The sequence below is a fragment of the Oryctolagus cuniculus genome, chromosome 18 (assembly GCF_964237555.1).
Source record: "Oryctolagus cuniculus chromosome 18, mOryCun1.1, whole genome shotgun sequence".
Taxonomy (NCBI): domain Eukaryota; kingdom Metazoa; phylum Chordata; class Mammalia; order Lagomorpha; family Leporidae; genus Oryctolagus; species Oryctolagus cuniculus.
Genome location: NC_091449.1, coordinates 16238886 through 16266825, shown reverse-complemented (window position 1 = coordinate 16266825; position 27940 = coordinate 16238886). Strand labels below are relative to the sequence as shown.

Below are 27940 nucleotides of genomic sequence, written 5' to 3'. Positions count from 1 at the left end.
CGCGCGTTACCATGGAGACAGAAGCGCGAGGGCGGAAGTCGGCGGTGGAACGCGGGCGGCCATTTTGAGAGCGGGCAAGAGGGGCGGGACCGGACAAGTGACGGTTGACCGGTTTTAACCAAGAGGCTGGTACCGCGGGGCGGGGAGGAGAGGGCGGTGCCATCCCAGAGCGGGATGCCAGGGGCGGGGAGGGGCTAGGACGGGGAGGGGCGGGAGGGGTGGGGAGGAAGGAGGCGCAGAGGGCAGGAGGAGGGGAAAGAGTGGACGGTCCAGGGACCCGGCGGAGCGAGGGACAGCGTAGGGGCGGAGGAAAGGCGGGTCGGGAGGAGCGGGGAGATGAGTCGGGGCGGGGCATAAGCAGGCAGGTGCGGAGGGCATGGAAAGAGGGGAGAAGAGGCGGGGAGAACAGGTGACGCGGTCAGAGGGGAAGGTGAGGATCGGGAAGGTGCTGACCGAGCGGCCAGAGCCGGTGTCGGACGAGAAGGTGCAGGGTGAGAAGACAGCGAGAGGCGAGCAGGGCCCTCGCGGCGAGGGGAACGCCGCTGCGGAGGAGAGAGCCCGGGGCCAAGAGCGGCTCGCCAGGGAGAAGGGGCGGGGCGAGGAGAAGGGGCGGGGCCTCCAGAAGGGGCGGGGCGAAGGGCCGGCGCCGGAGGAGCGGCCCGCCCCCGACGCGGGGAAGGGGCGGGGCGACCCGAAGCCGGCGGGGGAGCAGGGGCGGGACGAGGAGAGGAAGCAGAGGGAGGAGCAGGCGGCCGGCAAGAGACAGGGGCGGGGCCAGGGGAAGGGGCGGGGCGTGGAGAAGACCCGGGAGGAGCGCGCGGGGCGGGGCCAGGCCAGGTACAGCACTGAGTTCCCGGCACGACCCCGAGCCCGGAGGAAGAAGCGGGGCGAAGAGCCGTCGAGGGGCGGGGCCAGGGGCAAGAGCAAGTGTGCGGTCGCAGGCTGGAGCAGGGCCGGAGAGAACAAGAGGGGCTCCCTCAAAGCGAGACCCAGAAGCCGGGACTGGGCGAAGAGAGGGGGCGGGGCCCAGAGCAGGGGCGGGGCCAAGCTAAGGGGAGAGGCGAGGAGGCGGAGCGAAACGGGGCTCTGGAGCACGACCGCGGCCCGGAGCGTCAGTAGGGGCGGGGCCCGCAATAGGAGCAGGGGCGGGGCCGGGAGCAAGAGCAGGGGCGGGGCCGGGAGCAAGAGCAGGGGCGGGGCCCCGAGTAAGCACAGGGGCGGGGCCGGGAGCAAGAGCAGGGGCGGGGCTAGGGGCAGGGGCGTGGCCAGGAGCTCGAGCAGAGGTGGAGCCAGGGGCAGGGGCAGGGGCCGGGGCCGGAGCCGGGGCCGGGCGAAGCGCAGAAGCGTGACTGGGGCCCAGAGGCCGGCAGCCGGGAGCTGCCGTGCGCGCGGGCATTGACCCCCGCGTTCTCCAGGTCGCAGGCGCGTTGCGCGCTGCCCAGCCATGTCCGTGGCCAGCGCTGCGTGGCCGCGAGGCCGAGCCCTGTGGGCGCTGTGGGCACTGCTGGCGGTGCTGTTGGCGCCGTGGAGGCTGTGGGCGTTCAACGATTTTCAGAAGTGCACCTGGCAGGTTGTCTTGAACAAGTTCGAGAGGCTGGGCGAGCACGGTGCCAGTGACCGCTTCTACGATCAAGAGCTCCTGGACAGAGTGGGCAGGATGTTCAGGATGCTGGTGGACTCGCCCATAGACCGGCACGAGGTGAGGGGTAGAGGGTCAGGAGGACCCAAGGGGCCACGTCCCGCTCGGCAGTGGACATTTCGCCCATCGTCTTCTTGCAGAAATACCTGGGCTTCCCTTACTACCTGAAGATCAACTACTCGTGCGAGGGACAGGTGAGCAGGTGCCCCTGTGCGGACTTGAGCTTCCCCATGTCTAGCATGTTAGTGCTGATAGCGCCATCCACCCCGGGGGCCTTAGGAACTCAAGACCCTACCAGCACATAGCAGGTGCTCAAGTAGGCTTTCTGTACTGTATTTTTTTTTTATTGGACTGTAACACACACACCATAAAATTCAGATTTCAAAGTGCAGGGTCAGTAGTTCTTAGCATATTGAGAAAGATGGGCCAGCGTCTTCCCTCTCTCGTCCCCGTTAGTGGTCCCTCCCTGCTTCACTCCCTCCCTCCAGCCCCTGGAGAAGGCTTCTGCAGGCATGAGTGCTGAAGCTGAACCTTTGGTTTAGGCGGGACCCCACGGCTGTGGAGGCTCATTCAGGTTGCAGCGTGTACCAGTGCTTCCTCTTCATGAATGAATGCCGTTCCACCGTGTGGGTGTGTCCTGTTTGGTTTATCCATTCACCAGCTCTTGAACACTGGGCTTATTTCTACTTTTTTGGCTGTTCTAAATGAAGCTGCTTGTGAACATTTGTGCACACATTTTGAGTGAACATGAACTTCCAGTTCTCTTTGGTGTATCCCTTGGGGTGGAGTTGCTGGGCCAAAGGCCAATGCTGTCTAATTTCTGAGGTGACGCCGGGCTGTTTCCCAAAGCAGCTGCTTCATCTCCAGCTCCCGCCAGTCACGGCGAGTCCCAGCGTGTCTGCATCCTCGCCAACACTTGCACTTGTCCTTCTTTTTCATACAGCCAGCGTACGAAGCGGCGTACTGTGGTCTTGATTTCCAGTCCCCTTAAAACTAATGACATTAAACATCTGTCCGTGTGCAATTTTAACCACTTATCTGCCTTCTCTGGAGAAATCTATGCCCCGATCCTTTGCCTCATTTTAAAAAATTTACCTATTTATTTATTTGAGAGGCAGAGAGAAAGAGTGACAGGTAGAGAAAGAGCGAACTCCTATCTGCTCTTGCATTCCCCAAACACCTGTGGGTAGCTGGAGGTGGGCTGATTTGGAAACCAGGAGATGGGAACACAGTCTGGGCCCCCCACGTGGGTGGCGGGGACCCAGTTATCAGAACCACTGCCTCCTGCCTCCCAGGGCCGGCATTAGTGGCCGGCTGAAGTCAGGAGCTGGAGCGGGTCCTGAACCTGGCACTCCGATACGTGATGGTGTTGATTGTCAGCATAACAGCTGGGCCAAATGCTCACCCCTTGTCCACTTTAACATTTGTTTTTTGTATTTTTGTGGTTGAGTTGTCAAAGTTCTCTATATACCGCGCGTACAACCTGCTCGTCAGGTGTATAACTTGTAGATACGTTGTCTCTTCCTGCGAGTTGTCTCTTCCCTTTCTGGGTGGTATCCTTGAGGTGCAATTCACCCACGAAACAGCACAAAAGCTTCCAATTCTGCTGAAGTCTAATTCACCAGCTGCAGTCTTTAGCTGCTTATGCACTTGCTTTGCCCAACCAAAGGTCACAGGCACTTACTCCTGTGTTTTCTTCTAGGGGATTTTTAATTCTCATTCTTTTTAAAAGAGATTTGTTTTATTTATTTATTTATTTGAGAGGCAGAGTTACAGACAGAGAGAGGTCTTCCATCTACTGGTTCTGGGTCTCCCACACGAGTGCAGCACTTGGCCATCTTCTGCTGCTTTCCCAGGCCCATAGCAGGGAGCTGGATTGGAAGAGGGGAGGTTGGGAGAAGAACCAGCGCCCACATGGGATGACGGAGCCACAGGTGGAGGCTTAGCCTGCTACATCACACTGGAGCTGAGCAGATCCGAAGCTAGGAGCCAGGAGCTTCCTCCGGGTCTCCCCCACGGGTGCAGGGGCCCAAGGACTTGGGCCATCTTCTACTGCTTTCCCAGGCCATAGCACAGATAGGATTGGAAGTGGAGCAGCCGGGACTCGAACCGGTGCCCATATGGGATGCTGGTGCTGCAGGCAGCAGCTTCACCTGCTACGCCACAGCATCTTTTTTTTTTTTTTTTTTTTTTAAGATTTATTTAACCGACCCCTAATTCTAATTTTTATATTCGGGTCATTTGATTCACTTTGAGTTGATTTTTGTGTATGGTGTGAAGTAGAAATCCAGCCTTTGCCTTGACTATCTAGTTGTTAAAATGGGCTACTCCTTCTTTCACTGAATTGCCTCGGCATCCTTGTCAGGATTAGTGGCCCGTAGAGTTTATTCCTGGGCTGGCTTTATTCCAGCGCTCTGTATGCTGTGCAGGCCTGGTTACAGCCGCAGCACAGTGCATTTTCAAAGCGGGAAGTTTGAGTGCTGCGACTTTATCCTGCTTTTTCTGGTCGTTTGTGGCTTCAGTAAGCTTGCTGAGACAGCAGCGTGCTGTGGGCCGGGGTCTGGGTTTGAGTCAGCTGCTCATGAGTGCTTGCCTGGAGGCATCTACCGCAGGAAGTACAGTGAGAGTGAACTGTTCGGGCTCTCGAGCCGGGCTGCTTGGGTTCAAAGATCCAACTCTGCCCTGTAATGGCTGTGTGATCTCGGGCAAGTTATTAACCTCTCTGTGCCAAAGTTTCCTTTTTTTTTTTTTTTTTTTTTTTTTTTTAAGATCTGTTTGAAAGGCAGAGTGACAGGGGCAGGGGGAGATAGGTAGAGTGAGAGAGAGGGGCTCCATTTGCGAGTTCACCCCCCAGTGGCTGCAATGGTGAGGGCTGGGCCAGGTTGAAGCCAGAAGCCAGGAACTGCATCCGGGTCTCCCAGGTGGGTGGCAGGGGCCCAAGCACCTGGGCCATCTTCCACTGCTTCCCTAGACACATCAGCAGGGGGCTGAGACCAGCGCGGACGTGGGATGCCTGCGTTGTGGCGGCTTAACCGGCTGCACCGCGCCGCCTGCCGCAAGAGGGCACTACGTAGCGGGGTGGTTGGGGAAGGTCTCTGAGGAAGCCTGAGAGACCTGAGCGATGGAGGCGAGCTGGGAAAAGCGTCGCAGGCACGACCTGGAAGCAGGAGCGAGTGTGTGGCTGGAGCGGGAGCGGGAGGATTGTCGGCCTCACGGCCAGGGAGAGGAAGCAGCTGTACTCTGGGAGTCTGAGAAGGCTCTGAGCGGAGGCGGCTGCCCACCACTGGGCAGGGGCAGGGCGGGGGATGGGGCTGCTGCGGGGTCGGTGTCCTGGGGGCAGAGCGGGGGGGGGGGGGGCTGCTGCAGGGCTCGGTGTCCTGGGGGCAGAGCGGTGGGAGGGGGGACAGGGGGCTGCTGCGGGGCTCGGTGTCCTGGGGGCAGGGGCAGAGCGGGGGATGGGGGGCTGCTGCGGGGCTCGGTGTCCTGGGGGCAGAGCGGGGGGGGGGGGCTGCTGCAGGGGTCGGTGTCCTGGGGGCAGGGGCAGGGCGGGGGCAGGGGGCTGCTGCAGGGGTCGGTGTCCTGGGGGCAGAGCGGGGGGGGGGGCAGGGGGCTGCTGCTGCGGGGTCAGTGTCCTGAGGGGGGGGTGACAGGGTGCCACTGTGGGGTCAGTGTCCTGAGGGCAGAGTGTGTGTGTGTGTGTGGGGGTCGGTGTCCTGAGGGCAGAGTGGTGGTGGGGGGGTCGGTGTCCTGGGGGCAGAGCGGAGTGGGGGGACAGCTGCGGGGCTCGGTGTCCTGGGGGCAGAGTGGGGGGGGACAGGGGGCTGCTGCGGGGTTGGTGTCCTGAGGGCAGAGTGGGGGGGGTCGGTGTCCTGAGGGCAGAGTGGGGGGGTCCGTGTCCTGGGGGCAGAGCGGGGGGGGGGGCAGGGGGCTGCTGCTGCGGGGTCAGTGTCCTGAGGGGGGGTGACAGGGTGCCACTGCGGGGTCAGGGGTCAGTGTCCTGAGGGCAGAGTGTGTATGTGGGGGGGTCGGTGTCCTGAGGGCAGAGCGGGGAGGGGGACAGGGTGCTGCTGCTGGGTCAGTGTCCTGAGGCCAGAGTGGGGGGGTCGGTGCCCTGAGGGCAGAGTTGGGGGGGCAGGGGGCCAGCTGTGAGGTCAGTGTCCTGAGGGCAGAGTGGGGGGGTTGGTGTGCTGAGGGCAGAGTTGCGGGGGGACAGGGGGCCTCTGCTGTGGGGTCGGTGTCCTGAGGGCAGAGCGGGGGTGGGGGGGACAGGGGGCGGTGTCCTGCAGTGTCTGCTAGGAGGCCCACCCCCTGTCCCCCAGTCCCTGCTCCTGGGTGTGGGGACCCAGAGGCAGGGCTGAGACAAATGCAGCCCTAGCGGACAGAGAGGCTGTCCCAGATGCTAAAACCTTGAAACCCCTCGCCCTGGTCCCACCCCCTCCCTGCCTCCTCCCCGCGCCCTGAGGGCAGCCTTTTCTGGGGCAGCCGCCAGGCCTTTGCTAGTGTGTTCCACAGCACACCCTTCTCCTTCCTCCCCCTCTCAGACCCTGCCTACCTCTCAGCCAGCCAGGGGCCTAGCATCCTTGGGAGGTAGCCCTCGGGGGCCCCTCACTCTCCTCCCCACCCCAACACTCTCCTGCCTTCACGCCAGCCCCAGCCCCACAGCCTGGAGGGAGCAGAGGCCAGCGTGTGCAGGGGCGTGGCAGCCCCTCCCGAGGGGGCTGGGTGTCCTGCAGGGGCAGGGGCTGCTAGCGGCTCCGGTGGCAGTTATCTGTGCCCTTCCCTCTGCACGCCCTGCACACGTGTTCTGACTGAAGACCCTGGCCCTGGCCCCGCCTCCTCCAGGGAAACCTGTAGCCCAACCCCCCCAAAGCCAGCCCAGGACAGGCCATGACAGGTGGGCTGGAGGCGGGGCATCCAGAGGCTGCCTTCTTGCCCCCAGCCCTCCGAGGACCTGGTCCGCCAGGGCCACCTGACCGGGCTAAAGCCCGTGGTGCTGGTCACCTTCCAGTCCCCGGTCAACTTCTACCGCTGGAAGATTGAGCAGCTGCAGATCCAGATGGAGGCAGCCCCCTTCCGCAGCAAAGGTGGCTGGGGACTGCCCGGCAGCGTGGGGGGTCACAACCTGGAGGGCACAAGGGAGCTGGCGGGAGGCGTGGGGCGTTGCACCCCACGGCCTGGAGGGGGCCCCTGGGAGGTGCCACCGCCTCCGTGCCCCTGTGCCCCGCAGAGCTGTGCTCCGCAGAGGAGGTGTGCGTCATGAGCTGGTACACGCCCATGCCCATCAAGAACGGCAGCGTGGTCATGCGTGTGGACATCAGCAGCAATGGCCTGGGGCCCTTCATTCCCAATGAAAGGTGCCCTTTCCCAAGCCCAGGGCCGGGGGCCGCTCCTGGGAGGAAGCCCTGACCGCCCCATCTCTGCAGCGTGGAGGGGCTGGCGCTGAGCCCGCAGCCCTCACACGTGCCGCCTGCCCCCGCTGCCAGGTTTTACGTGAACATCAACGGCTTCCTGAAGCAAGAGCAAGACGCCAGGATCCGTTTCACCGTGGGAGACGAGGTAGGGCCTGAGCCCTTCCGGACTCAGCAGCGGTTCCTCTGTGCCAGGTCCCGGCTGAGATCTGTCCCGGGTGCAGTCAGTCGCCTGTGTCTCCACGATGATTGAGGGGGAGGGTGGTGCCTCATCCACCCATCTCACAGAGGAGACGACTGAGGTCCCGCCCCACCATCTTGCAGTGTATACGTGTGACAGGAGGCTTGTGTCTGCCTGACTCTTGCTCCCGAATTCATTTGTTTAAAACAAGATTTTTTATTAATGTGAAAGGCAGGGAGAGGGAGAGACACAGAGATCTGTTAGTTCACTCTCCGAATGGCTACAATGGCAGGGCCAGGAACTCCACCCGGATCTCCCACGTGGGTGCAGGGGCCCAAGCACTTGGGATCTTCTGCTGCCTTCCCAGGTGCATGAGCAGGGAGTGGATCGGAAGCAGAGCAGCCAGGGCTGGAGGAATTGGCGCCCACGTGGGATGCTGGCACTGCAGGAGGCGGCTTCACCCGCTACGCCACAGCGCCAGCCCCTCTGCAGTGTTTAGTGGATCGGACGAGAGAGGCCTGACAGAAGGCTGACGCTTGTTTGGGTGGAGCCCTGACGGACAGGAGGGGTCAGAGGGCTCTAGCACAGTGCAGTTCACACAACCCCGAGCACGCGGCAGCTCCGGGGGCTGGCAGAGAGTGGGCCCGGGAGGTGATGGGGGCTCGTGGGTCAGAGTAGCGAACTCTGCTTTGGCCTAAAGGAGGTGGAGGCACGGGAGGGAGCCTGGGGGGAGTGTTGAGCAGCCCTCCGCCCCTCCCCCGGCAGCTCTTGGAACTGCTGCCCCGGTACTTTCTGAATGCGCCCTCGAGGGTCCTGTGGTACACGGTGGACCAGTCGCCTGTGCTCATCCTGGGGGGCATCCCCAACGAGAAGTCCATCCTGCTGACGGACACCAACTTCAAGGACTTCTCACTCGTGGAGGTGGGGGCCTCCAGGAGGGGGCTGGGCCCCAGCCTCTGACCCGCGGAGGGGCCTCGGGCGGCAGAGGGCGTCTCGGAGACGGCAGGACCGGCCTCTGTTCCCTGTAGCTGAGCATCGACAGCTGCTGGGTCGGCTCCTTCTACTGCCCCCAGGCGGGCTTCACGGCCACCATCTACGACGCCGTGACCACCGAGAGCACCCTCTTCATCCGGCAGAACCAGCTGGTCTACTACTTCACAGGCACCTACTACACACTCCATGAGAGCAACGAGGGCAGCGGTGAGGGCGGGCGGGCAGCTCGGGCCCCGGGGGGGGGGGCAGCTCGGGTCCCGGGGGAGGGGAGAGGGGGCAGCTCGGGTCCCCCGGGGGGGGGTAAGAGGGGGCAGCTTGGGTCCCCTGGTGGGAGTGAGAGGGGGCAGCTCGGGCCCTGGGAGGGCAGCTCGGGCCCCCAGGGGGAAAGGGGGCAGCTCGGGCCCTGGGGGTGCAGCTTGGGCCCCCAGGGGGAGAGGGGGCAGCTCGGGCCCCGGGAGGGCAGGGCCCGCTCCACGCTGCTGGAAGGCCTTTCACCCAGAGCCTCCTGGGAATCACGAGGCAGCTGTGGAAGGAGGCTGGGAGAGCAAGACCCACGCGTGTGCAGGGACACAGGGTGGCAGAGAGGCAGAGGCCAAGGGAGAGGCTGCAGAGAGAGGGCCAGGCAGAGCAGGAGGGGAGAAGGAGAAAGGGAATGGGCTGGGCTGGCGCAGACAGAGCCACCGGGAGAGTGCTCGGAGGGCCCTGGGCTGCTTTGGGTCTTGGTCATTTGTTTACTTGAAAAGCGGAGCAAGAGAGATTCTGTCCACTGGCTCACTCCTCAAATGTCCGAAACAGCCAGGGCTGGGCCAGGCTGAAGCCAGGGGCCCGGGCCTCCATCCAGGTCTCCCACTTGGGTGGCAGGGCCCCAAGCCTCTGCTGACTCCTGGGTGTGCGTTAGCAGGAAGCTGAAGTGGAAGTGGAGCTGGGACTCGAACCAAGCACTCTGATGTGGGCTGTGGATGTCGCAAGTGGCATCTTATTTTTTTTCTTTTATTTTTATCTTGAAAGGCAGAGTTATGGAGAGACAATGGGGTTGGGGGAGGGAAGGTGGGAGGGAGGGAGGGAGGGAGAGAGAGAGAGAGAGAATATCTTCCACCTACTAGTTTACTCCCCAAATGGCCGCAATAGCTAGGGCTGGACCAGGTTGAAGCCAGGAACCTGGAACTTCGTCTGGGTCTCCCATGTGGGTGGCAAAGTCCACTGCTTCCCTAGGCGCATTAGCAGGTGGCTGGAGCCGAAGCGGAGCAGCCGGGACTTGAAACGGTGCTCATGTGGGATGCTGGCCCTGCAGGCCGAGACTTTTCCCGCTACGCCACAGCACTGGCCCCCACCCCAGAAGCGGCATCTTGATTGCTATGCCGAGCACCCACCCCAGCCTCATCTTTCAAGTGATACAGAACCTTCCTAGTTCTAATAGAGTTTTACCCTTAGCTAAATAAGAGTTGTCAGCTTATAAGGCCATAGAGAGAAGTGTACTGTGTCTTACATCTGGTTAGTTAATGTGTGCTCCCATCAGCCTCATGTCCCCCTGTCTTAGAGCACGTTGACCATGGGAAGAACCAGGTTAAACTTGGCCTTGGCTTACAGAGCGTGTTGGCTTCAGGCACAGCCGGATCGGGGCTCACCGTCACTAACAGGTGGTCCCCTCTCTGTGGACTCCTGGTGCCTCCTACCTGACCCAGCGCCTACAGATTGGATGCCCCTCTGTGGTCCCAGGAGACTGTTAGCAGTTGTGAGCTGAGCCGTGTCTGATGAGCCCAGCTCGGCCGCATGCTCTGGTCAGAGGAGTGCAAAAGAGGGGTTGGCCCAGTTGGAGCCTCACAGACAGGGTGTAAGCAAGGCAGCTGGTGCTCTCTGCCCAGGGCCCGCGGACACCTCACTGAACGGGTGGCCCAGCACGAGAGGCCGGGTACCGGGCTGGCTAAGGCCAGGGAAAGTGGCGGGCAGGGCGCCTGGGGCCCCGCTCCAACTGGCCTAAGGCCCCATGCTGGCCCTCCTAGGCAAGTGGGTTCGCGTGCTGGCCAACGAGTGCATCAAGAGGCTGTGCCCCGTGTACTTCCACAGCAACGGCTCCGAGTACATAATGGCCCTCACCACGGGCAAGCACGAGGGCTACGTCCACTTTGGGACCATCACAGGTAGGGGGCGCTGCGGCCAGCAGGAGGCCCCTCCGCACCCTCTCACCCCCGAGGCTTCTAGCCACAAATCCTCTCTCCTCAGCATGCACCCCAGGCAACACTGTGGCTGGGGGTCATCCCTGTGTGTGTAAGGGGGGTCATGCCTGTGTGTGTAAGGGGGGTCATCCCTGTGTGTGTGAGGGGGGTCATCCCTGTGTGTGTGAGGGGGGTCATCCCTGTGTGTGTAAGGGAGGTTATCCCTGTGTGTGTGTGTGTAAGGGAGGTTATCTCTGTGTGTGTGTATAAGGGGAGTATCCCTGTGTGTAAGGAGGGTATCCCTGTGTGTGTAAGGGGGGTGTCCCTGTGTATGTGTGTGTAATGGGGGTCATCCCTGTGTGTCTGTGTGTAAGGGAGTTATCCCTGTGTGTGTGTGTAATGGGGGGTCATCCCTGTGTGTGTAAGGGGGGTGTCCCTGTGTGTGTGTATAAGGGGAGTGTCCCTGTGTGTAAGGGGGGTACCCCTGTGTGTGTAAGGGGGTGTCCCTGTGTATGTGTGTGTATAAGGGGAGTATCCTGTGTGTAAGGGGGTATCCCTGTGTGTGTAAGGGGGTGTCCCTGTGTATGTGTGTGTATAAGGGGAGTATCCCTGTGTGTAAGGGGGTATCCCTGTGTGTGTAAGGGGGGTGTCCCTGTGTATGTGTGTGTATAAGGGGGTTATCCCTGTGTGTGTGTAAGGGGGGGTCATCCCTGTGTGTCTGTATAAGGGACTTATCCCTGTGTGTGTGTGTGTGTGTAATGGGGGGGTCATCCCTGTGTGTGTAAGGGGGTGTGTGCATTTGTGGGGGGGCTTGGTATATTTCACGATATGTTTGGATCCCAAGGGCAGAAGCCCAATTCAAAAGTAATTTAAATACAAAGTATTTATGTGCATGAAAAGTACCAATGTCCACCAGCTTCAGGCATAGCTGGATCCATTGGATCCAGGAGCTCACGGGCCTGTGTGAGGTAGGCTGGCATAGAAACTGTAGCACACCAGCTGTGTGGCTTTGGACAGGTGACGGGGTGCCTCCGACCTCACTGTCCTCACCCACAACACTTCACGCAGTGGGGGTAATATAAAGATGCATGGAAAGGCCTCAAAACAGTGCTAGGGACATGGGGAGAGCCCTATGATTTGGCTCCTCTCAGGAGGCTCCCAGGACTCACTGTGCCCACCAGTTTGAGTCCCCCTAGGCTTCTTTCCCATTAGTGCCCAAAGTCCCTGGGCACACTGTGATTGGCCCACTCAGAGTCACATGTCCAGGCAGCTGCACTGTGATAGGCCAGACAGGAGGGACCGAGTCCTGCAGGCTGAGGGGCGGCGGGAAGAGCAGTGTGTGGATCCTGCCTCATCCCACAGATGGCCACGTGTCCTTCGAGATGCTGCCCAGGCATTGGTCGGTGTGCCAGAAGTTAGCAGGTACTGAGCCCGCCGCCGCCGGCAGTGGGGAGGGCATGGGGGGCCGCTGGGCAGGGCAGGGGCTCAGGGCTGCTCCCGCTCCTGTTGCCCCTCCCAGTTAGCCCATGCTTCATCATCTGGGCCGTGTTCATCTCGGATGAGTCCACCATCCTGTTGCTGGTGGAGAGTGAGGTGACCCCGATTAAGAAGCTTCATCACGTGGTCAGCTACAGCCTGGGTAATCAGGGCCACCAGGCCCGATGGGGAGGGGCAGGGGGCCAGACTGCCCTGGCGCCCGCACTGAGGGGCTGTGCAATGTCCCTGTCACTCCTGGAAAAGGGGTGGCGGTGAGCTGAGTGGAGAGACCACGAGGAGGTCCATGAGACTAGAACAGAGGGGAAGGACAATGAGCAGAAACCGCGGGCCCTGTACCACACCATAGGACTTGGTTTGATTTACTTTCAGTGGGAATAGTTCTGCCACATATATTTGTACAGGTTGCATACTGCACAAACGCCCCCAGCCAGGGGGTTCAGAGGAGAAGACGCATTCTGTGCCCACTCAGCGACAGGGCCTTCTTAGAATTCCCATCACTCGTGCGGGCCACAGGGCCTCATGGGGAGCCCTCGGAGGGTGTGATGGGGAGTCGGGGAGCTAACGACTTGCTTAGCTTCAGGTTTTGAAAGCTCAGGGCCTCAGGATCTTCGGCTGTGTTCTCCCCACCTGTAGCCACTGATGACCTGGAAATCATCTACGTCCTCCCAGAATTTATCCCTGATGGTAGGAGGGGAGGCGGGGAAGGCAGAGGCGGCCTATGAGGTGGGCGGGGGTCAACAGCAGCCCCAGCCCCCAGCTCACCGCCGCGTCCTCTTGACTACCACGCTGAGCAGCCCGAGGCTTGGAGTGCCTGACGATCCTAGGGACGGAGTCGTACACCAGCGTCCCCATGGTCCCCAGGGGCATGTTCTTTAACCCCTACAACAACCTGCTGTTCATCTGGGGCAACTTCCTCCTGCAGAGGTAGGCCCCGCCCCCACGCCGCCCCGCCCCCGGCCTCCCTAGGGCAGGGCCCCTGCTGAGCTCACCCGTGCTTCAGGGGACACTGAGGTCGGTCCCGAGTTCCCAGCGCCAGGATGGGGACGCCAGAATTTAGGAGCTGGGGAGCTCTATAAGACGAGCTTATGTAGGCCCCGGCGAGACGAAATGATTCTCCACGAGCGGGTGGAGAGGTTTCCTGGAGTCGGGTTCGGAGCCTTCCCACCCAGCCAGCTCCTCACCCTCCGGCACCTGGGGCCCCTGCGCCGCACGGTCTGGCTCAGGCGGGGCGGTGGCGAGTCCAAGGCCATCCGGCCAGCCCGTGGGGTCAGGGCTTGCAGGTGCACAAACTGAGTCCGTCGTGCCTGTGGCGTGCTAGGCCCGGGGCCCCCTGGCTCTTGACCTCCGCCCACAGCTATAACATGGAAAACTTCATGTACCTGGCGGACTTCCCCAAGGAGCTGACCATCAAATACTTGGTCAACTCGTTCCAGGGAGAGATGGCCATCGTCACGGAGAACGAGGAGGTGGGCTGCCCACACCCCCCACTGCCTCTCGGCGGGGCTCCAGGGGCTGAGGGGGAAGCCCTCCCAGGGACTCGGGAGGTACAACAGGGGCTCCACTTAGAACTGAGAGCCTGGAGCTCAGGAAGGCGGTGTGCTTGCCAGTCACCCCGCAGGAGCGCTGAGCCACAGGCGGCCTCTTTCGTTGCATCATCTCGCTGTTCATTTCAGAAGTATTGAGCACCTGCTGTATGTCTGACACTGTTTGCTGGCCACACAGCGGTGGCTGAGTCCATCTTGGGCCCTGTCTGCACCCAGGGTCACAGTCCAGAAGGCAGTCGGGTTCCCAGCCTGCTCAGGGCTGCCGGGGCGGGGGTGTGGAGGGGCCTGGGTAGGTGTGATGGGGGGGCACTTTGTGGAAGAGGCCTGCTGAGGCAGGAGGGAGATCCTGGGGGCTGGAGAGAACCTAGAGGAGGGGAGGTCTAGAGCTGGGCATGTGTGGGGGCGGCCACAGTGCAGAGAGGGGAAACTGAGGCCAAGTGGATGGTTAGCCCTAGAGGCTGCCGGGACAGGAGAAAGGGCAGATTGGTCTGCATCCCATATGGGAGTGCCCCAGCTCACGGCCCAGCTCCATTTTCCACTCCAGCTTCCTGGAAGGCAGCAGACGATGGCTCAAGTAATCGTCACTGCTACTCTTGTGGGAGACCTGGATTAAGTTCCTGGCTTGAGCCTGGCTCAGCCCCTGGGGAGCGGACCAGCAGATGGAAGATCTCTGTCTCTATCTTTTAATAAGTGAAATGAGGAAATAATTTTTTTAAAAAAGCATAAGAAAAAAAGAGGTCTCGGGCCTAGGAGCCATGGCTCTTAGGGGGTGCACATGTCAGGGTCACTTTGGCTGCAGGAACAGGAACCTGGGCAGATGGAAACATGGAGACAGTGGTCGCGGTGGGAGGTCTGGTGCCGGCGGTGGTCAGGCCCTGGGTGGTCGAGGGCCCTGCAGGTGCCCTGGCTCCCCCACACCACTGCTGTGCCCTCAGATCTGGTACCTCCTGGAGGGCAGCTACCAGGTGCACCGGCTCTTCCCGTCCAAGAGCTGGGAGATACACATCAGCCTGCAGGCCATGCACCAGTCTTCCCTCTACTCCTCCAACGAGACCATGGTCACCCTCTTCTACGAAGACAGCAAACTGTACCAGGTGCCAGGGAGGGGCCGCGGGGGCCCGCGGCAGGGGGCGCCACTGGGCGGCTGGTGCGGCTCACCTGCCGCTGCCTGCCCCCCGCAGCTCGTGTACTTCCCCGACGAGCAGCGGGGCCGCCTGGTCAAGAGGCTCGTGCCTGTGGAGAGGCTTCTGATGTACAAGCAGCACAGTAAACGCTACCACCTGGAGCGGAAAGGGTGAGCAGAGGGCCAGGCGGAGGACGCGCCAGCAGGGCAGGCTTCAAGGAGGCGGCGGCAGCGTGAGGAAGCATTAGCTCAGTGAGAAGGGGGGGAGGGTCTTCCCCGCGGAGGAAAGGAGATGGAGGAGTCCCGGCTGAGAGGAGGTGGCCGGCAGAGAGAGCGCAGTGTGCTGGCAGGCGGGACCAGGTGAACCTGGCCGGCGCACGGTGGAGCTTGGGGTCCACCTTGAGGGTCCAGGGGATCCATGCATAGGCAGAGGGCCAACGGGGTCAGATTTCATGCTGTTCAGGTGTCATCCTTGGGTCACCTGCTGAGGGTGCGTGAGTCTGGGGAGAGTTGGGAGAGTGGAGCAGGCAGGTGGATGGGCAGAGAGGGACTCTGGGTGGGCCAGCGGGGCCAGGCGCTGAAGTGGAGAGAAAGGTCAGGCCCGGGTGTGGGGTCAGCAGGGAGCAGATGGGGACCGAGAGCCCTCTCCCACTGCTGTCCAGGGGCCACCTGATGCTAGCCTTCAGCAGCCTCTGTCCCTTCACGGTCTTGCGCCTGCGGAACCTGCCCAACCCGCAGGCGTACTCGCGCCAGGAGCGCTACCGCGCGCAGCCGCCGTACATCCTGGAGCCGGGAGGCTTCCACACCGAGAAGTCGCTCGCCGTGTACCAGGGCCTCGTCTATTACCTGCTCTGGCTGCACTCCAAGTACGACAAGGTGAGCCCCGGCGGCGGGCGGCGCAGGCCAGGGCATCCGACCGAGAGAGGACGGGCGGACCGAGCGCGCCTGGTGGGGCTGGGCTCCTGCAGGGCGATGCCTGTAGGATTGACAACGCGGCTTGGGGCAAGCGCCTGTCTTTTGAGTTAGGGCTTTAACTGAGGCTAGGAGGGGGTCTGGGGCTGCCTCTGGCCTGGGGACCGGCCCTCGCAAGCCCTCACAGTGCCGGGGGTGGGGTTCGTGCAGCCCTACGCGGACCCGGTGCACGACCCTACGTGGCGCTGGTGGAAAAACAAGAAACAGGACCAGGTACGAGGAGACGGTTGGGAGCTGGGGGAAGGGGTGGCGGCCTGCGCCAGGCACTGACTCCGGTGCCTGGCGCCTGCGGCACTGCTAGGACTACTACTTCTACCTGGCGAGCAACGGGCTCAGCGCAGGGGGCGTGCACATCGACATGGACAGCTACGAGAAGATCTACAACCTCAAGCCCGAGTACAAGCTGCCTGAGCGCATCTTCCTGGACAAGGGCAACTCCTACCGGTTCTCCATCTTTCTGACCGCCCGCGGCCATGGGTTCAAGACGATGCAAAGCGTGGGTGTGTGGGCGGGACCTGAGTGGCGCCCCGGGAGGGCTCTGCAGGAATCTGGCAGGCCCCGGGTCGGCTCCGTGGACACCCTCCGAGGGATGGGGCTCAGGCCAAGTCTGGAACCAGGCCTTGATCTCTCCCACCAGTAATGGGCAGCGCCTTCCGGCTGCACAGCAGGTTGCAGGTGGGCATGGTGCTGGCCGACCCGGGCTGCCTGGAGGTGGTGGTGGCACGGGAGATCCTTATCAACCGCAACTCGGTGCTGTTCTCGGTGAGGCCCGGCCGGGAGGGGCCCCGAGGCGGTGCACCCGTCCTCGGAGGTGGGAGAACCGTGAGCCCACCGTTCCACTCCAGCCGGCCCTGTCACAGCCTGGCAACATCCTCAGGCGAGCCTGTCCCATTTCGGCCCTCCAGATCACCCTCAAGGATAAGATGGTGTGTTATGGCCAGGGCATTAGTGGGCACCACCTGCTGAAGACCTCCTTGATGGTCAAGGTGCGCCTGAGCCTGAGGGGAGGGCGAGGGGAGGCTGGGACAGACCTGGCCCCTGGGGTCCGCTACCACCTGCTCCCACCCGCAGGTGGTGGGATCTTCCGGCAACTGTTTCCAGAACACGCACCTGGGGCTCCGCCTGCAAGTATTGGAGCTTGAGGTTCTGGCCTTGTGCGGGGAAGGGAGGGACAGGAGTCTCAACGGGCCGATTGCCCCCTGCGCTGCTCCAGGGAACCCCCGATGGCTTCATCACTGCCTTCTCCTCAGTGGTCCTCTTCGCTCTCCACCCACTCCCCCACTCCCCCACTCCCTCGCCCGCGCAGTCTCAGAAGGGCCGCTCCGGAGGCCCCTCCTGGCACTTTTCTGAGTGGGCTTCTTTTTCCAGCTGACACAAAGCTGGCGGCCCTCCAGCCACAACTTACTCTATTTTGTTTTTCTTGTAAAGATTAGGAAGGAAGGAGAAAAACTAGTCTTTTTATTTATTTATTCATTTTTAAGATTTATTTATGCGTTTGAAAGGCAGTGCTATGCAGAGGCAGAGAGGGAGAGAGAGACAGAGAGACACAGAGAGAGATCTTCCATTCACTGGTTCACTCCCCAGATGGCCAGGACTGAGCCAGGCCGAAGCCAGGAGCTTCTTCTGGGTCTCCCACATGGATGCAGGGGTCCAAGGACTTGGGCCATCTTCCGCTGCTTTCCCAGGCCATAGCAGAGAGCTGGATCGGAAGTGGAGTGGCCAGTTTGCCCATAAGGGTGCATTTCAAGACCCAGCTGCTGCATTTCCCATCCAGCTCTCTGCTATGACCTGGGAAAGCAGTAGAAGATGGCTCAAGTCCTTGGGCCCCTGCACCCATATGGGAGACCTGGAGGAAGCTCCTGGCTCCTGGCTTCAGCCTGGCCCAGCCTGGGCCTTTGTGGCCATTTGGGGAGTGAACCCGCATATGAGAAGTGCTCTCTCTCGCTCTCTCTCGCTCTCTCTCTCTCTCTCTCTCCTCATCCCTCCCTCTCTCTGTCACTTTGGCTTTCAGATTTAAAAAAATCATAAAATATAAAATACCAGCATCCCACTTCCCATATCAGAGGACCTGGGTGTGAGTCTCAGTTCCAGCTCCCGACTCCAGCTTCCTGCCAGCGCAGACCCTGGGAGGCAGCAGTGATGGCTCAAGTCACTGGGGTCCTGCCACCCGTGGGGGAGACCTGGCTTGTGTTCTTGGCCCCCAGCTTCAGCCAGCCCAGTCCTGGCTATTGCAGGTATTTGGAGAGCAAAGTCACAAATGGGAGCACGGTTTCTCTCTCTCCCTCTCAAATAAAACAATGAAAAAAAAAAAAGAAAAAAAGAATACCTTGCCAGGATGGAGGTGAGAGATTTCAAAGCCAAAGCTTGAACCTCAACAGCTGGAGGGATGAAGGTGCCATTAACCCTGACGGTTCTGGACAGTGGGCGACGCCAGTGGCAATCCTGTGACCGAGTAGCTGACAGGCCCCAAGTCTTCAGCCTGGCACAGAAGTGCAGAATCTACGGCCACTGACCCGCCCCTCAGCCACCATGAAGTCTCGGCCACGGTTTCAGAATGCCCCGTCCCCCGAAGTGGGTCCAGGGACCCTTTCTTTAGACTTAATTATTCATTTGAAAGGCAGAGTTACAGAGAGAGGGAGAGGCAGAGAGAGAGAGAGAGAGAGACAGAGAGAGGTCTCCTGGTTCAATCCCCAAATGGCTGGAACTGGGCCAGGTCGGAGCCAAGAGCCGGGAACTCCATCCGGGTCTACCACGTGGGTAATAGGAGCCCATATTCCTGGGCCATCTTCCACTGCTTTCTCAGGCGCATTAGCAGGGAACTGAATGGGAAGTAGAGCAGCCGGCACTTGAACTGGTGCTCATATGGAATGCTTGCATTTGCAGGCGGTGGCTTAGCCCGCTGCGCCGCAGTGCCAGTCCCCCCGAGGACTCTGGATTGTGAAGACACTGTCATGCGGGTTCCTAGGCGCCACCGCCCTCATGTGTCCCCCGCTCCTGCAGGTCTGCTATTTGAGGATTCAGGCCCAACTTCGGATCTATGGTGCCTGCAAAGGAGTTGGTACTCCACGGGTATAGGTGTCTGGTGTTTTTTTTTTTTTCTCCCAAATTGTTATTTATTTGTTTTAGTTGCGAGGCAGACAGACAGACACAGCTCCCATTCACTGATTCACAGTGCAACAGCCAGGGCTGCCAAAACAGGAGCCGGGAACTCAACCCAGGTCTCCCTGAGGGGGGCGGGACCCGTCGTTGAGCCGTCGCCTGCTGCCTCCCAGGACGTGCAGTAACAGGAAGCTGGACAGGGACCAGGGCTGAGACACGAACCCAGGCGTTCCGGTGTGGAATGCAAGCGTCCCACGCAGCGTCCTAACTGCTGCACCGAGCACCCGTGGGCACCCATCCTGTATCAGTGACTTCCTGTGTTTTTTGGAGGCAGCTAGAGTTGACCTGTCTTCCAAGTCCAGTTCTGCCACTTCCGTCTGTGTGGCTTTGGATGACTCACATATCGCTTGACCTCTCTGTGCCTTGATTTTGTCTCATTTACACTGGGGATAGGGGTGGGCACTGCAGCACAGCAGGTTAAGTTGCTACTCGGAACATCCACACTCCATATCCGAGCAATCCTGATTCTGAGCCGGCTTCCTGCTGATGTGTATCCTGGCAGGCAGCAGAGGACGGCTCACGTGCCTGGGCCCCAGCCACCCACATGGGAGACTTGGGCTGAGTTCCTGGCTTCTGGCTGTTGTGACCTTTTTGGGGAGTGGCCCAGCAGATGGAAGATCCACGGAAGATCCACTCACCTGCCTCCACCCCCGTCACTCTGCCTTTCAAATAAATAAACCTTGGATTCATTTTATTTGAAAGGCAGAGTGACAGAAAGAGGGAGAGAGAGAGAGAGGAAGAGAGATCTTCCATCCATTGGTTCACTCCCCAAATGGCCACAAGGGCCAAACTGGGCTGATTCAAAGCCAGGAGCCAGGAGCTTCTAATGGGTCTCCCACATGGGTGTGCAAGGGCCCAGGCACTTGGGCCGTCCTCTGCTGCTTCCCAGGTGCACTGGCAGGGAGCTGGCTGGGAAGTGGAGCAGCTGGGACTCCAGCCAGTGCTCATATAGGATGCTGGTGTTGCAGGCAGCGGCTTAACCTATCACGCCACCACGCCGGCCCCCAGGAAACCCTTTTAAATTAAAAAGTAAATAAAATGGGCATATTACTAGTCTCTACCATGCAGGGCTGTTTAGACTTGGAATACAAGTCTGGGAACAGCCTCGTATACAGTAAGAGTCACATAAGTGTTGGCAGCGTGAAAAGTATTCTAATGATAATGATTGCCCTTGGTGGTGAGTGGTGGGGTGTGGAGGGGGGTCTTTCTGGTCTCCCAGCTCTGCCCCATCCCCCACTCCAGCCTGGTGGGGCTGGGGAGACCCTGGCACCGCCCAGCACCAGGCTTTTCTTCTCCTACTCAGGGCAACCTGATGGTGCCGGTGCTCATAGGCTGCCCTCCAGGCAAGCGCCTGGCCTTCGACATCACCTACACGCTCAAGTACAACCGCCTGCAGAACAAGCACTACTTCGACTGCATTAACATGGACCCCGAGATGCCCTGCTTCCTCTTCCGGGACAGTGTGTACCCGGCCCGCCTCCCTCCTCCCCGCCCCCCTGCCCGCTCCAGCCTCCGGCCCGGCTAATGTCTGCACCGGCTCCCACCCCGCAGTATTCTACCCCTTCTTCCTGATTCAAGATCTGGTCACGGGAGACTCGGGCAGTTTCCAGGGCAGGTAAGGGTGCGACCGGGCCCGCCAGGGAGCGGGTGCGGGCGGTTGCGGGACGCTGACGTGGGTCCGGGCGCCCCTCTGCTGCCCGCAGCTTCGTGCTGAAGGTGGTGGGCGGCGGACCCAGTCTGGACAGCATCAGGGACTACAGCGATGAGGAAATCTACCGCTTCAACAGCCCCCTGGACAAGTAATCCGGCGGCCCCTCCCTCCGCCCCGCCCTGGCTGCCACCGCGGGCCTCCCCGCCCCGCTCACGGTGCTCGGTACTGCCTAGGACTAATAGCCTCATCTGGACTACCCGGACCACCAGGACCACCAAGGACTCGGCCTTCCACATCTTGTCCCATCGGAGCTCCGGCATTGAGTGAGTGTGTGGGTGGTGGCAGGGCGCCCTCCATCCCCCACCCGCCCACCAGCCCATGGCTGCCCAGGAGGCCCTGTGGCCCCTCCCCTCATGTTCCTCGTGTGCGGCTGACCTTGGCGCAGGCTGGGCCCTTCGTAGCCAGTTCTGGGCCTGCCCATTGTCTTCAGGCCTTAGTTCAGAGGCTCCTTGGTGCAAGGGGACGTTCCTATCTGTTGCAGGATGGGGCGGTTGGCCCCTCTGGGCCCCTCATGCCTCCTCCCAGGGCTTCCCCACTCCCAGCCTTGAACTGTCACTGGGTTGTCACTGTGTATAGGGCCAGATCCTGAAGATTTAACACCCTGTTACAGAAAATTCTTTCCATTTATTTGAGAGCCAGAGAGAGAGAGAGAGATATGCCATCCTCTGGCTCTACCTAAATGTGTGCTACAGCTGGGGCTAGGCTGGGGCTGTGGCTGGAATCCAGGTCTCTCCCGTGGGTGGCAGGGCCACCTGAGCCGTCACCACTTCTTCCCAGGAAGCTGGAGTCAAGTGCCGGAGTTGGGCATCAAACTCAGATCCCTGGATGTGATTTTTTTTTTTTTTTTAAGATTTATTTATTTATTTGAAAGGCAGCTACAGAGAGAGGGGAAGGGATGAGAGAGAGAGAGAGAGAAATCTTTCATCCATTGGTTCACTCCCCAAGTGACCGAAACAGCTGGGGCTGGGCCAAGCTGCCGCTAGGAGCCAGGAACTCCGTCTGGGTCTGGGACTCCCACGTGGGCAGTAGGGACCCAAACAGTTTGGGGCCGTTTTGTCCTGCCTTCCTAGGCACCTTAGCAGTGAGCTGGATCAGAAGCAGAGCAGCTGGGACTGGAACCGGCTCTGATCCAGGATGATGGTGCTGCAGGTGTGGCTGAGGGCGTCTTCACCACCAGCACGTGCCTGCTCCAACACACTAACTTTTGAATAACAGTGTGAATGTGGAAATTAGCTCATGGTAGGCCTTTATTGACATTTAAATTTTTTTTAAAAATTTTCTTATTTATTTGTGGGGCAGAGTTACAGAGTGAGGGAGAGACAGAGAGAAAGGTCTTCCATCCACTGGTTCACTCCCCACATGGCCACAAGGGCCAGAGCTGGGCTGATTCAAAGCCAAGAGCCTGGAGCTTTTTCTGGGTCTCCCCTGTGGGTGCAGGGGCCCAAGCACTTGGGCCATCTTCCACTGCTTTCCCAGGCCACAGCAGAGAGCTGGATGGGAAGTGGAGCTGCCGGGGCTGGTGCTGTGGCATAGTGGGTAGAGCCACTACCTGCAGTGCTGGCATCCCATATGAGTGCTGGTTCAAGACCCAGCTGCTCCATTTCCCATCCAGCTCCCTGCTAATGCACCTGGGAAAGCAGTAGATGATGGCCCAACTCCTTGGGCTCCTGAACCCAAGGGAGAACCAGAAGAAGCTCTGGGCTTTAGATTGACATAGTTCCAGCAGTTGCAGTCATTTAGGGAGTCAACCATCAGATGGAAGACCTCTCTCCTCCCTCCTCTCTCTCTCTCTCTCTCTCTCTCTCTCTCTCTGCCTCTCCTTCTCTCTGTGTGTAACTCTGACTTTAAAATAAATAAATAGGCCAGCGCTGAGGCTCACTAGGCTAATCCTCCTCCTTGCGGCGCCGGCACACCGGGTTCTAGTCCCGGTCGGGGCGCCGGATTCTGTCCCAGTTGTCCCTCTTCCAGGCCAGCTTTCTGCTGTGGCCAGGGAGTGCAGTGGAGGATGGCCCAGGTGCTTGGGCCCTGCACCCCATGGGAGACCAGGAGAAGTACCTGGCTCCTGCCATCGGATCAGCGCGGTGTGCCGGCAGCAGCACGCCGGCCGCAGTGGCCATTGGAGGGTGAACCAACGGCAAAGGAAGACCTTTCTCTCTGTCTCTCTCTCTCACTGTCCACTCTGCCTGTCAAAAAAATAATAATAATAAAATAAATCTTAAAAAAAAAAAGGAAGAAATGGAGCTGCAGGGGAGCTGGCTCTGTAGCACAGTGAGTAAAGCCACTGCCTGCAGCACAGGCATCCCATATGGGCGCTGGTTTGAGTCCAGGCTTCTCCACTTCTGATCAAGCTCTCTGCTATGGCCTGGGAAAGCAGAAGAAGGTGGCCAAGTCTTTGGGCCCCTGCACTTGCGTGAGAGACCTGGAGGAAGCTACTGGCTCCTGGCTTCAGTTCGGCTCAGCTCCGGCTGTTGCAGTCATCTGGGGAGTGAACCAGCAGATAGAAGACCTTTCTCTCTCTCTCTCTCTCTCTCTCTCTCTCTCTCTCTCTCTGTGCCTCTACCTCTCTATAACTCTGCCTTTCAAATAAATAAGTAAATCTTTGTAAAAAAAAAAAGCGGGGGGGCCGCCAGGATTTCAACCGGCGCCCATATGGGATGCCAGAGCTGCAAGTGGAGGCTTAACCTGCTGCGCCACAGCACTTGCCCCCCTTATTGATACTTGAATGGAGGTATTAATGAATGAATAAAGCCCTGTAGGAGCCGGCGCCGTGGCTCAATAGGCTAATCCTCTGCCTTGCGGCGCCGGCACACCGGGTTCTAGTCCCAGTCGGGGCGCCAGATTCTGTCCTGGTTGCCCCTCTTCCAGGCCAGCTCTCTGCTGTGGCCCGGGAGTGCAGTGGAGGATGGCCCAAGTGCTTGGGCCCTGCACCCCATGGAAGACCAGGATAAGCACCTGGCTCCTGCCATCGGATCAGTGCGGTGCACCGGCTGCAGCGGCCATTGGAGGGTGAACCAACGGCAAAGAGAGGACCTTTCTCTCTGTCTCTCTCTCTCACTGTCCACTCTGTCAAAAACAAACAAAAAACAAACACCCCTGTAGGAACAAATTAGTACATAGGGGTTCAATGACTACTTTTGATTCTATGAAAAAGAAGAAAATGAGCAAATGAAGGCAGTGAATGAATGAAAAAAACCAACCAACTTGCACTGTGTCGGTGTATGGGCTGCATTCATTGGATACTGAGTAGAAGAATAAGTGAACGGAACATGTGCGTTTGCACCTGTTGAGTGCTCAAGCTGTACCTGGGGCTGAAGGGATGAAGGCAGCAGCAATGCATTGCTGCTGTGGACACACTCCCTGGTCTGGGGACCACAGAGTGACCAGGGAAGGGATGGCAGGAAGAGTCGGCGTCAATGGGTGAGCGTGTGAGGAGGGAGGCGAGTGTTGGGCAAGGGAGACAGCAGGGGTGGCCGACAGGTGCCGGGAGCTTGGTAGCCCACGCTCCTGGACCTGACTCCCAGGTGGCTGTGTATGGAGAACTCGCCGTGTCACGACACCATTCCCAAACGCTTCTTCGCCCCGGATTTCTTCTTCAAGGTGTTGGTGAGCAATAGGTGAGCCAGGCTCGGGGCCCAGCTGGGAGCCGAGGGCATTCCCTGGGGTACCCACCACTCCCGCAGGCCTAGACCACCCGCCTCTCCCACCAGAGATGTGGACACGAGCACGTACTGCGACTACCAGCTCATCTTCCTGCTGCACGTCCACGGGCTGCCCCTGAGCAGCAAGCGGGCCCTCTTCATTGTCATTGTGAGTGGGGGGAAGGGGGCGGGGAGGGGGCAGTGGCCCCTGAGCCCCGCCCCCTGCCCCATGCCCCTTGCTCTCGGCTTGCAGGTGGCAACCAGCCTGTTTCTGGGCCTGGTGCTCTTCTACATCATCTTCTGCCTGCTGTGGCCCTTTGTGGTGAAGGCCTGCAACTTCCTGCGCTGGAAGATCAACAGCCTCATCGCCACGGAGTCCTACTACACTTACGCCGCCTCTTCCGGGAGCTGCAGCCTGCGGTCGTGGACCATGTCCAGGGAGATCTCCAGGGCCGGCTCCAAGGTGGTGGAGAAGGCTGGACCCAAGCAGCCCTGGGAGCAGCTGCACACCTGAGCCCCTTGCTCGCCCCCACATCCGCCCCAACGCCTACATCCGCTGCTCGGTCCGTCTGTCACCCCTCCCAGGCCTCTTCTTCCCTTCCCTTCTTACTCCGGAGCAGCTGTGGCTCCGCACAGGGCTCCTGTTTCTACCAGCACAGCTGTGCAAGTCATTAAACTATCTCAGTCCTCTGTGCCGGCTGGTGAATAGCGGCTTCTCTGTCAGCCCAGCCCCTCCCCGGGAGTCCCCGCCCCTCCCTGTGGTCCTGCAGGGCCCACCATGACCCAGGTTCATTGCTGTGGCCCACAGTGTGTTCTGATTGGTCAGTTGTAGCAGCTGGTGCACATTTGGAGTGTCGGTATCTAGCTTCTGGCTTCAGGAGGGGAATCTGGATGGACTAGGATTTTTATTTTTAAGATTTTTTTTAAAAATTATTTGAGCGGAAGGGTTACAGAGAGAGAGACAGAGACACAGAGAGAAAGGTCTTCCATCCCCAGATGGCCACAACAGCTGGAGCTGTGCAGTTCCAAAGCCAGGAACCAGGAGCTTCTCCCGGGTCTCCCACGTGGGTTCAGGAGCCCAAAGCCTTGGGCCATCTTCTACTGCTTTCCCAGGCCTTAGCAGAGGGATGGATTGGAAGTGGAGCAGCCAGGACTAGAACCGGCGCCCCTATGGGATGCCAGTGCAGGAAGATTAACCTACTGCACCTCAGCGCTGGCCCCAAGGACTAGGATTTTTATTTTACTTGTATGTAGCAAAAATGTCACTCGAGTAGTCTACATGGGAATGGTCACTATGAGCTTTGTTGCATAGGTCTCAGGTACAGTTAGGTCTGGAATCCTCCATGTCTGCCGGATTCTGTCTCCGTTTCTCTGAGGCTTTCCTGCTCTGCCTTCCTCCCACTGTGGCCCCTGACCACCCCCACCCCCTCGGCGCCTACATGGTTCCGCGTCATCCAATCCAGAGAAAGAAGGGGCTGAGGCCTCACATTCCCAGCCACAAGCCCTGTTGGTCACTCTGATTGGATGGGTTTGAGTCACAAGCTCACCAGCCTACCAATCGCACTGCCACAAGGATGGGAACCAGGATAGGCTTAAGCCAATCAGAGCCCAGTCCTGGAGGTGAAGGCGGAGTCAATCCCACCCTGATCTTTATAAAGAATTGAGGACCTTGACAGAAACAGACAGCGGTCCCTGTCACTGGATCATTCCTCAAGTGCCTCCCATGGCTGGGATGAGATCAAGCCGAGGCCAGGAGTCAGGAGCTTAATCAGACACTCGCACAGGGCGGCAGGACCCGGCTGAGCTATTACCCACCACCTCCCAGAAGTAGGAGTTGGAGCTGGCTGTTGAACCGAGGCACTCCAGTGTGGGGCAAGGTGTTTTAACTGCTGGGCTAAGCCCCAGCCCCCCGCCCCCAGCCTTCTGCTTGCCTGTGAGGGAAGGCGGGTCTTATGAGGGCGATGCGCCGTCAGGAAGGAGAAAGGATACTGGGCCACAGACCACCCCCTGTCACCCGACAGTCTCAACTCCAGCTCTTCCTTGAGGGCCTCGGGGAAAGGGTCTCCTGACCGCCTTCCCCCTGCCGAGTGGAGGCCCAGGGGACAGCAGGGAAGACAGCCTGACCAGCTTGTCCGTGGTGAGACAGGCGGGCTGCCGAGCAGGCCAGGTGCCGAGGTCACGTCATGGGGACACTCAGGTGAGAAGCCGAAGGACATGGTCAGGCTTGGCAGGGTGCCCCGGCTACCCTGTGGAGGACAGCTTGGGCTGGAGGCTGAGACCCCAGGGGGCAGCGGGGCAGGGCCTGGGCAAAGCCTGGCGTATCGAGGAGAGGAACAGGCAGGGGAGAGAGATGTGGCGGGGCTGGCAGGCCATGGAGAGAGTGGGCACGAGGGTGTGTTTAGGGAAAGGCCCAAGGCTTTGCCTGGGAACTAGGGGATGGTGGTCCTGTCCCCAGGATGAGGACCAGGGAGGGGAACATGGAGCCAAGTTGGGGTCCCAGTGACTTCTAGAGGAAGCCCCTGGCCTGGGGCTCAGGAGGGAGGTCATGGACAGGCACGGACACTTGTCCATAGGGTCACCTGCTCCCTTGGTTTAAAGGAGCAGATGGGGACAGCACGTCCTATGGGGGCGCTCAGTCATCCTGGAAACCTTCCACGGGGGGCGACAGATGCATGTCACATGGGGAAGGACATCGGTCCTGAGCGTGGTGAAACGAATCCTCCCTCGCTTACTGCCTTGAGGGAGCGTCCAAGGCCAAGGCGCAGGCAGGGGAACAGAGTGGGAGCCCAGAAGACGGTGAGCTGCTGAGACAGAGATGAAAGCCTGTCTTTCACAAGACAGAGCAGCGATGAGGAGGAAGCTGCAGAGGATTCCAGAGAGGGTGGGCTCCAGATCTGTGCTGTGGGACCGCACACTCATAATTCAGGGGGCACTGGGGCGGGGACTCAGGAATGACTTGTCCTCCACCCAGCGTGCCTCCATCAAAGCCAGATCTGAAGGCAGTAAGCTGTGTCTGCTTAAACTGCATCAGAGACAAACCTCGAAAATGTATGAATATATGCAAAACATATTCAGAGCCCAACAAGGTCAAAGATGCAACATGGTATCCAGTCAAATTTTGCCAGGCACCCAAGAGACAGGAAAAGGATGCGCACGGAAATGCACCCAGAACTAACACAGATGGTAGATTTAGCAGAGAGAACCTTAATAAATTGTAAACAGAGAGACTGCAGCTGTGGTAAAGCAGGCTTAAGCCACCACTTGCAGCTCCCCACATCCCATATCTGAGTTCTGGTTCCGGTTCCAGTCCCGGCTGCTCCACTTCCCATCCAGCTCCCTGCTGATGCCCTGGAGAAGGCGGCAGAAGATGGCCCAAGTAGTGCTAGGGCCCCTGCACCTGCGTGAGAGACCCGGATGGAGTTCCCGGCTCCTGACTTTGAGCTGGCCCACATCTGGCTCTTGTGGCCATTTAGGGGCTAGTGGATGGAAGATCCACCCCCGGCTCCCCGGTTGCTCTGCCTTTCATTGCAGAAAAGATATAGTGGATATCTAATTTTTGTGTAGAATATTTTGAACGCAACTGATTTTTTAGATTCATCCATTCAACAAATATTTATTCGTTGTGTGCTACTTTGTGCCAAGCACAGAGTACTGGAAATTCAGCAGGGGAGGGGACGTGTGATATCTCCGCGCCAGGTTTGAGAAGGCAGGTGCAACCGTAGCCTTGGAGGAAGTTTTGCAAGTAATCTGGGCTTATTTGTCTAAAAACTCAGAGAAGAACGTGGAAAGATGAAAAATGTGAAAAGGGAAAAGAGACAAGGGAGACTTAGGTTCAAGTCCCGGTAGGTAGTTCTTTGGGAGGCCACCCAGCCTCGCAGAGCCTGCCTATGAAACAGGAAGACTAGCAATTGTCCAAACGGCT

General features: G+C 59.6%; 2 protein-coding genes across 8 annotated transcripts; both read left to right on the top strand.

Annotated features, from left to right (window-relative positions):
* The first annotated feature begins 29 nt into the window (after window positions 1-29).
* CATSPERG (cation channel sperm associated auxiliary subunit gamma) lies at window positions 30-24712 on the top strand. 7 transcript variants are annotated; one of them, XM_051846695.2, is made up of 29 exons: window positions 30-125; window positions 1416-1699; window positions 1780-1833; window positions 6579-6723; window positions 6867-6993; window positions 7123-7195; window positions 7994-8149; window positions 8257-8428; window positions 10222-10359; window positions 11737-11796; window positions 11894-12013; window positions 12505-12555; window positions 12666-12795; window positions 13226-13337; window positions 14351-14509; window positions 14597-14709; window positions 15201-15414; window positions 15661-15723; window positions 15812-16010; window positions 16148-16272; window positions 16416-16496; window positions 16582-16653; window positions 19973-20129; window positions 20221-20284; window positions 20373-20468; window positions 20554-20643; window positions 23902-23994; window positions 24088-24187; window positions 24272-24712. In XM_051846695.2, exons 2-29 carry the CDS (start codon window positions 1445-1447, stop codon window positions 24530-24532), a joined length of 3480 nt encoding a protein of 1159 aa, XP_051702655.2. In that variant the 5' UTR covers window positions 30-125; window positions 1416-1444; the 3' UTR covers window positions 24533-24712. The 7 variants fall into 7 exon arrangements, with proteins under 7 accessions (XP_051702655.2, XP_051702656.2, XP_051702658.2 ...); XM_051846696.2 differs by having other exon boundaries at window positions 46-129; XM_051846698.2 differs by lacking the exon at window positions 30-125 and having other exon boundaries at window positions 1445-1699; window positions 6648-6723.
* On the top strand, window positions 377-1119 carry LOC127491401 (octapeptide-repeat protein T2). Its single transcript, XM_051847371.2, has 2 exons — window positions 377-837; window positions 942-1119. The coding sequence occupies exons 1-2, from the start codon at window positions 377-379 to the stop codon at window positions 1117-1119; spliced, it is 639 nt and encodes a 212-aa protein (XP_051703331.2).
* Window positions 24713-27940: the final 3228 nt, after the last annotated feature.

Bases quoted from the DNA above. Each gene is read 5' to 3' on its own strand.
- LOC127491401 (XM_051847371.2), top strand. From the start codon at position 377: ATGGAAAGAGGGGAGAAGAGGCGGGGAGAACAGGTGACGCGGTCAGAG. The intron at 838-941 runs GTACAGCACTGA...GTGCGGTCGCAG, and splicing joins GCGGGGCGGGGCCAGGCCAG to GCTGGAGCAGGGCCGGAGAG.
- CATSPERG (XM_051846695.2), top strand. From the start codon at position 1,445: ATGTCCGTGGCCAGCGCTGCGTGGCCGCGAGGCCGAGCCCTGTGGGCG. The intron at 6,994-7,122 runs GTGCCCTTTCCC...CCCCGCTGCCAG, and splicing joins CCCTTCATTCCCAATGAAAG to GTTTTACGTGAACATCAACG. The intron at 10,360-11,736 runs GTAGGGGGCGCT...CTCATCCCACAG, and splicing joins CCACTTTGGGACCATCACAG to ATGGCCACGTGTCCTTCGAG.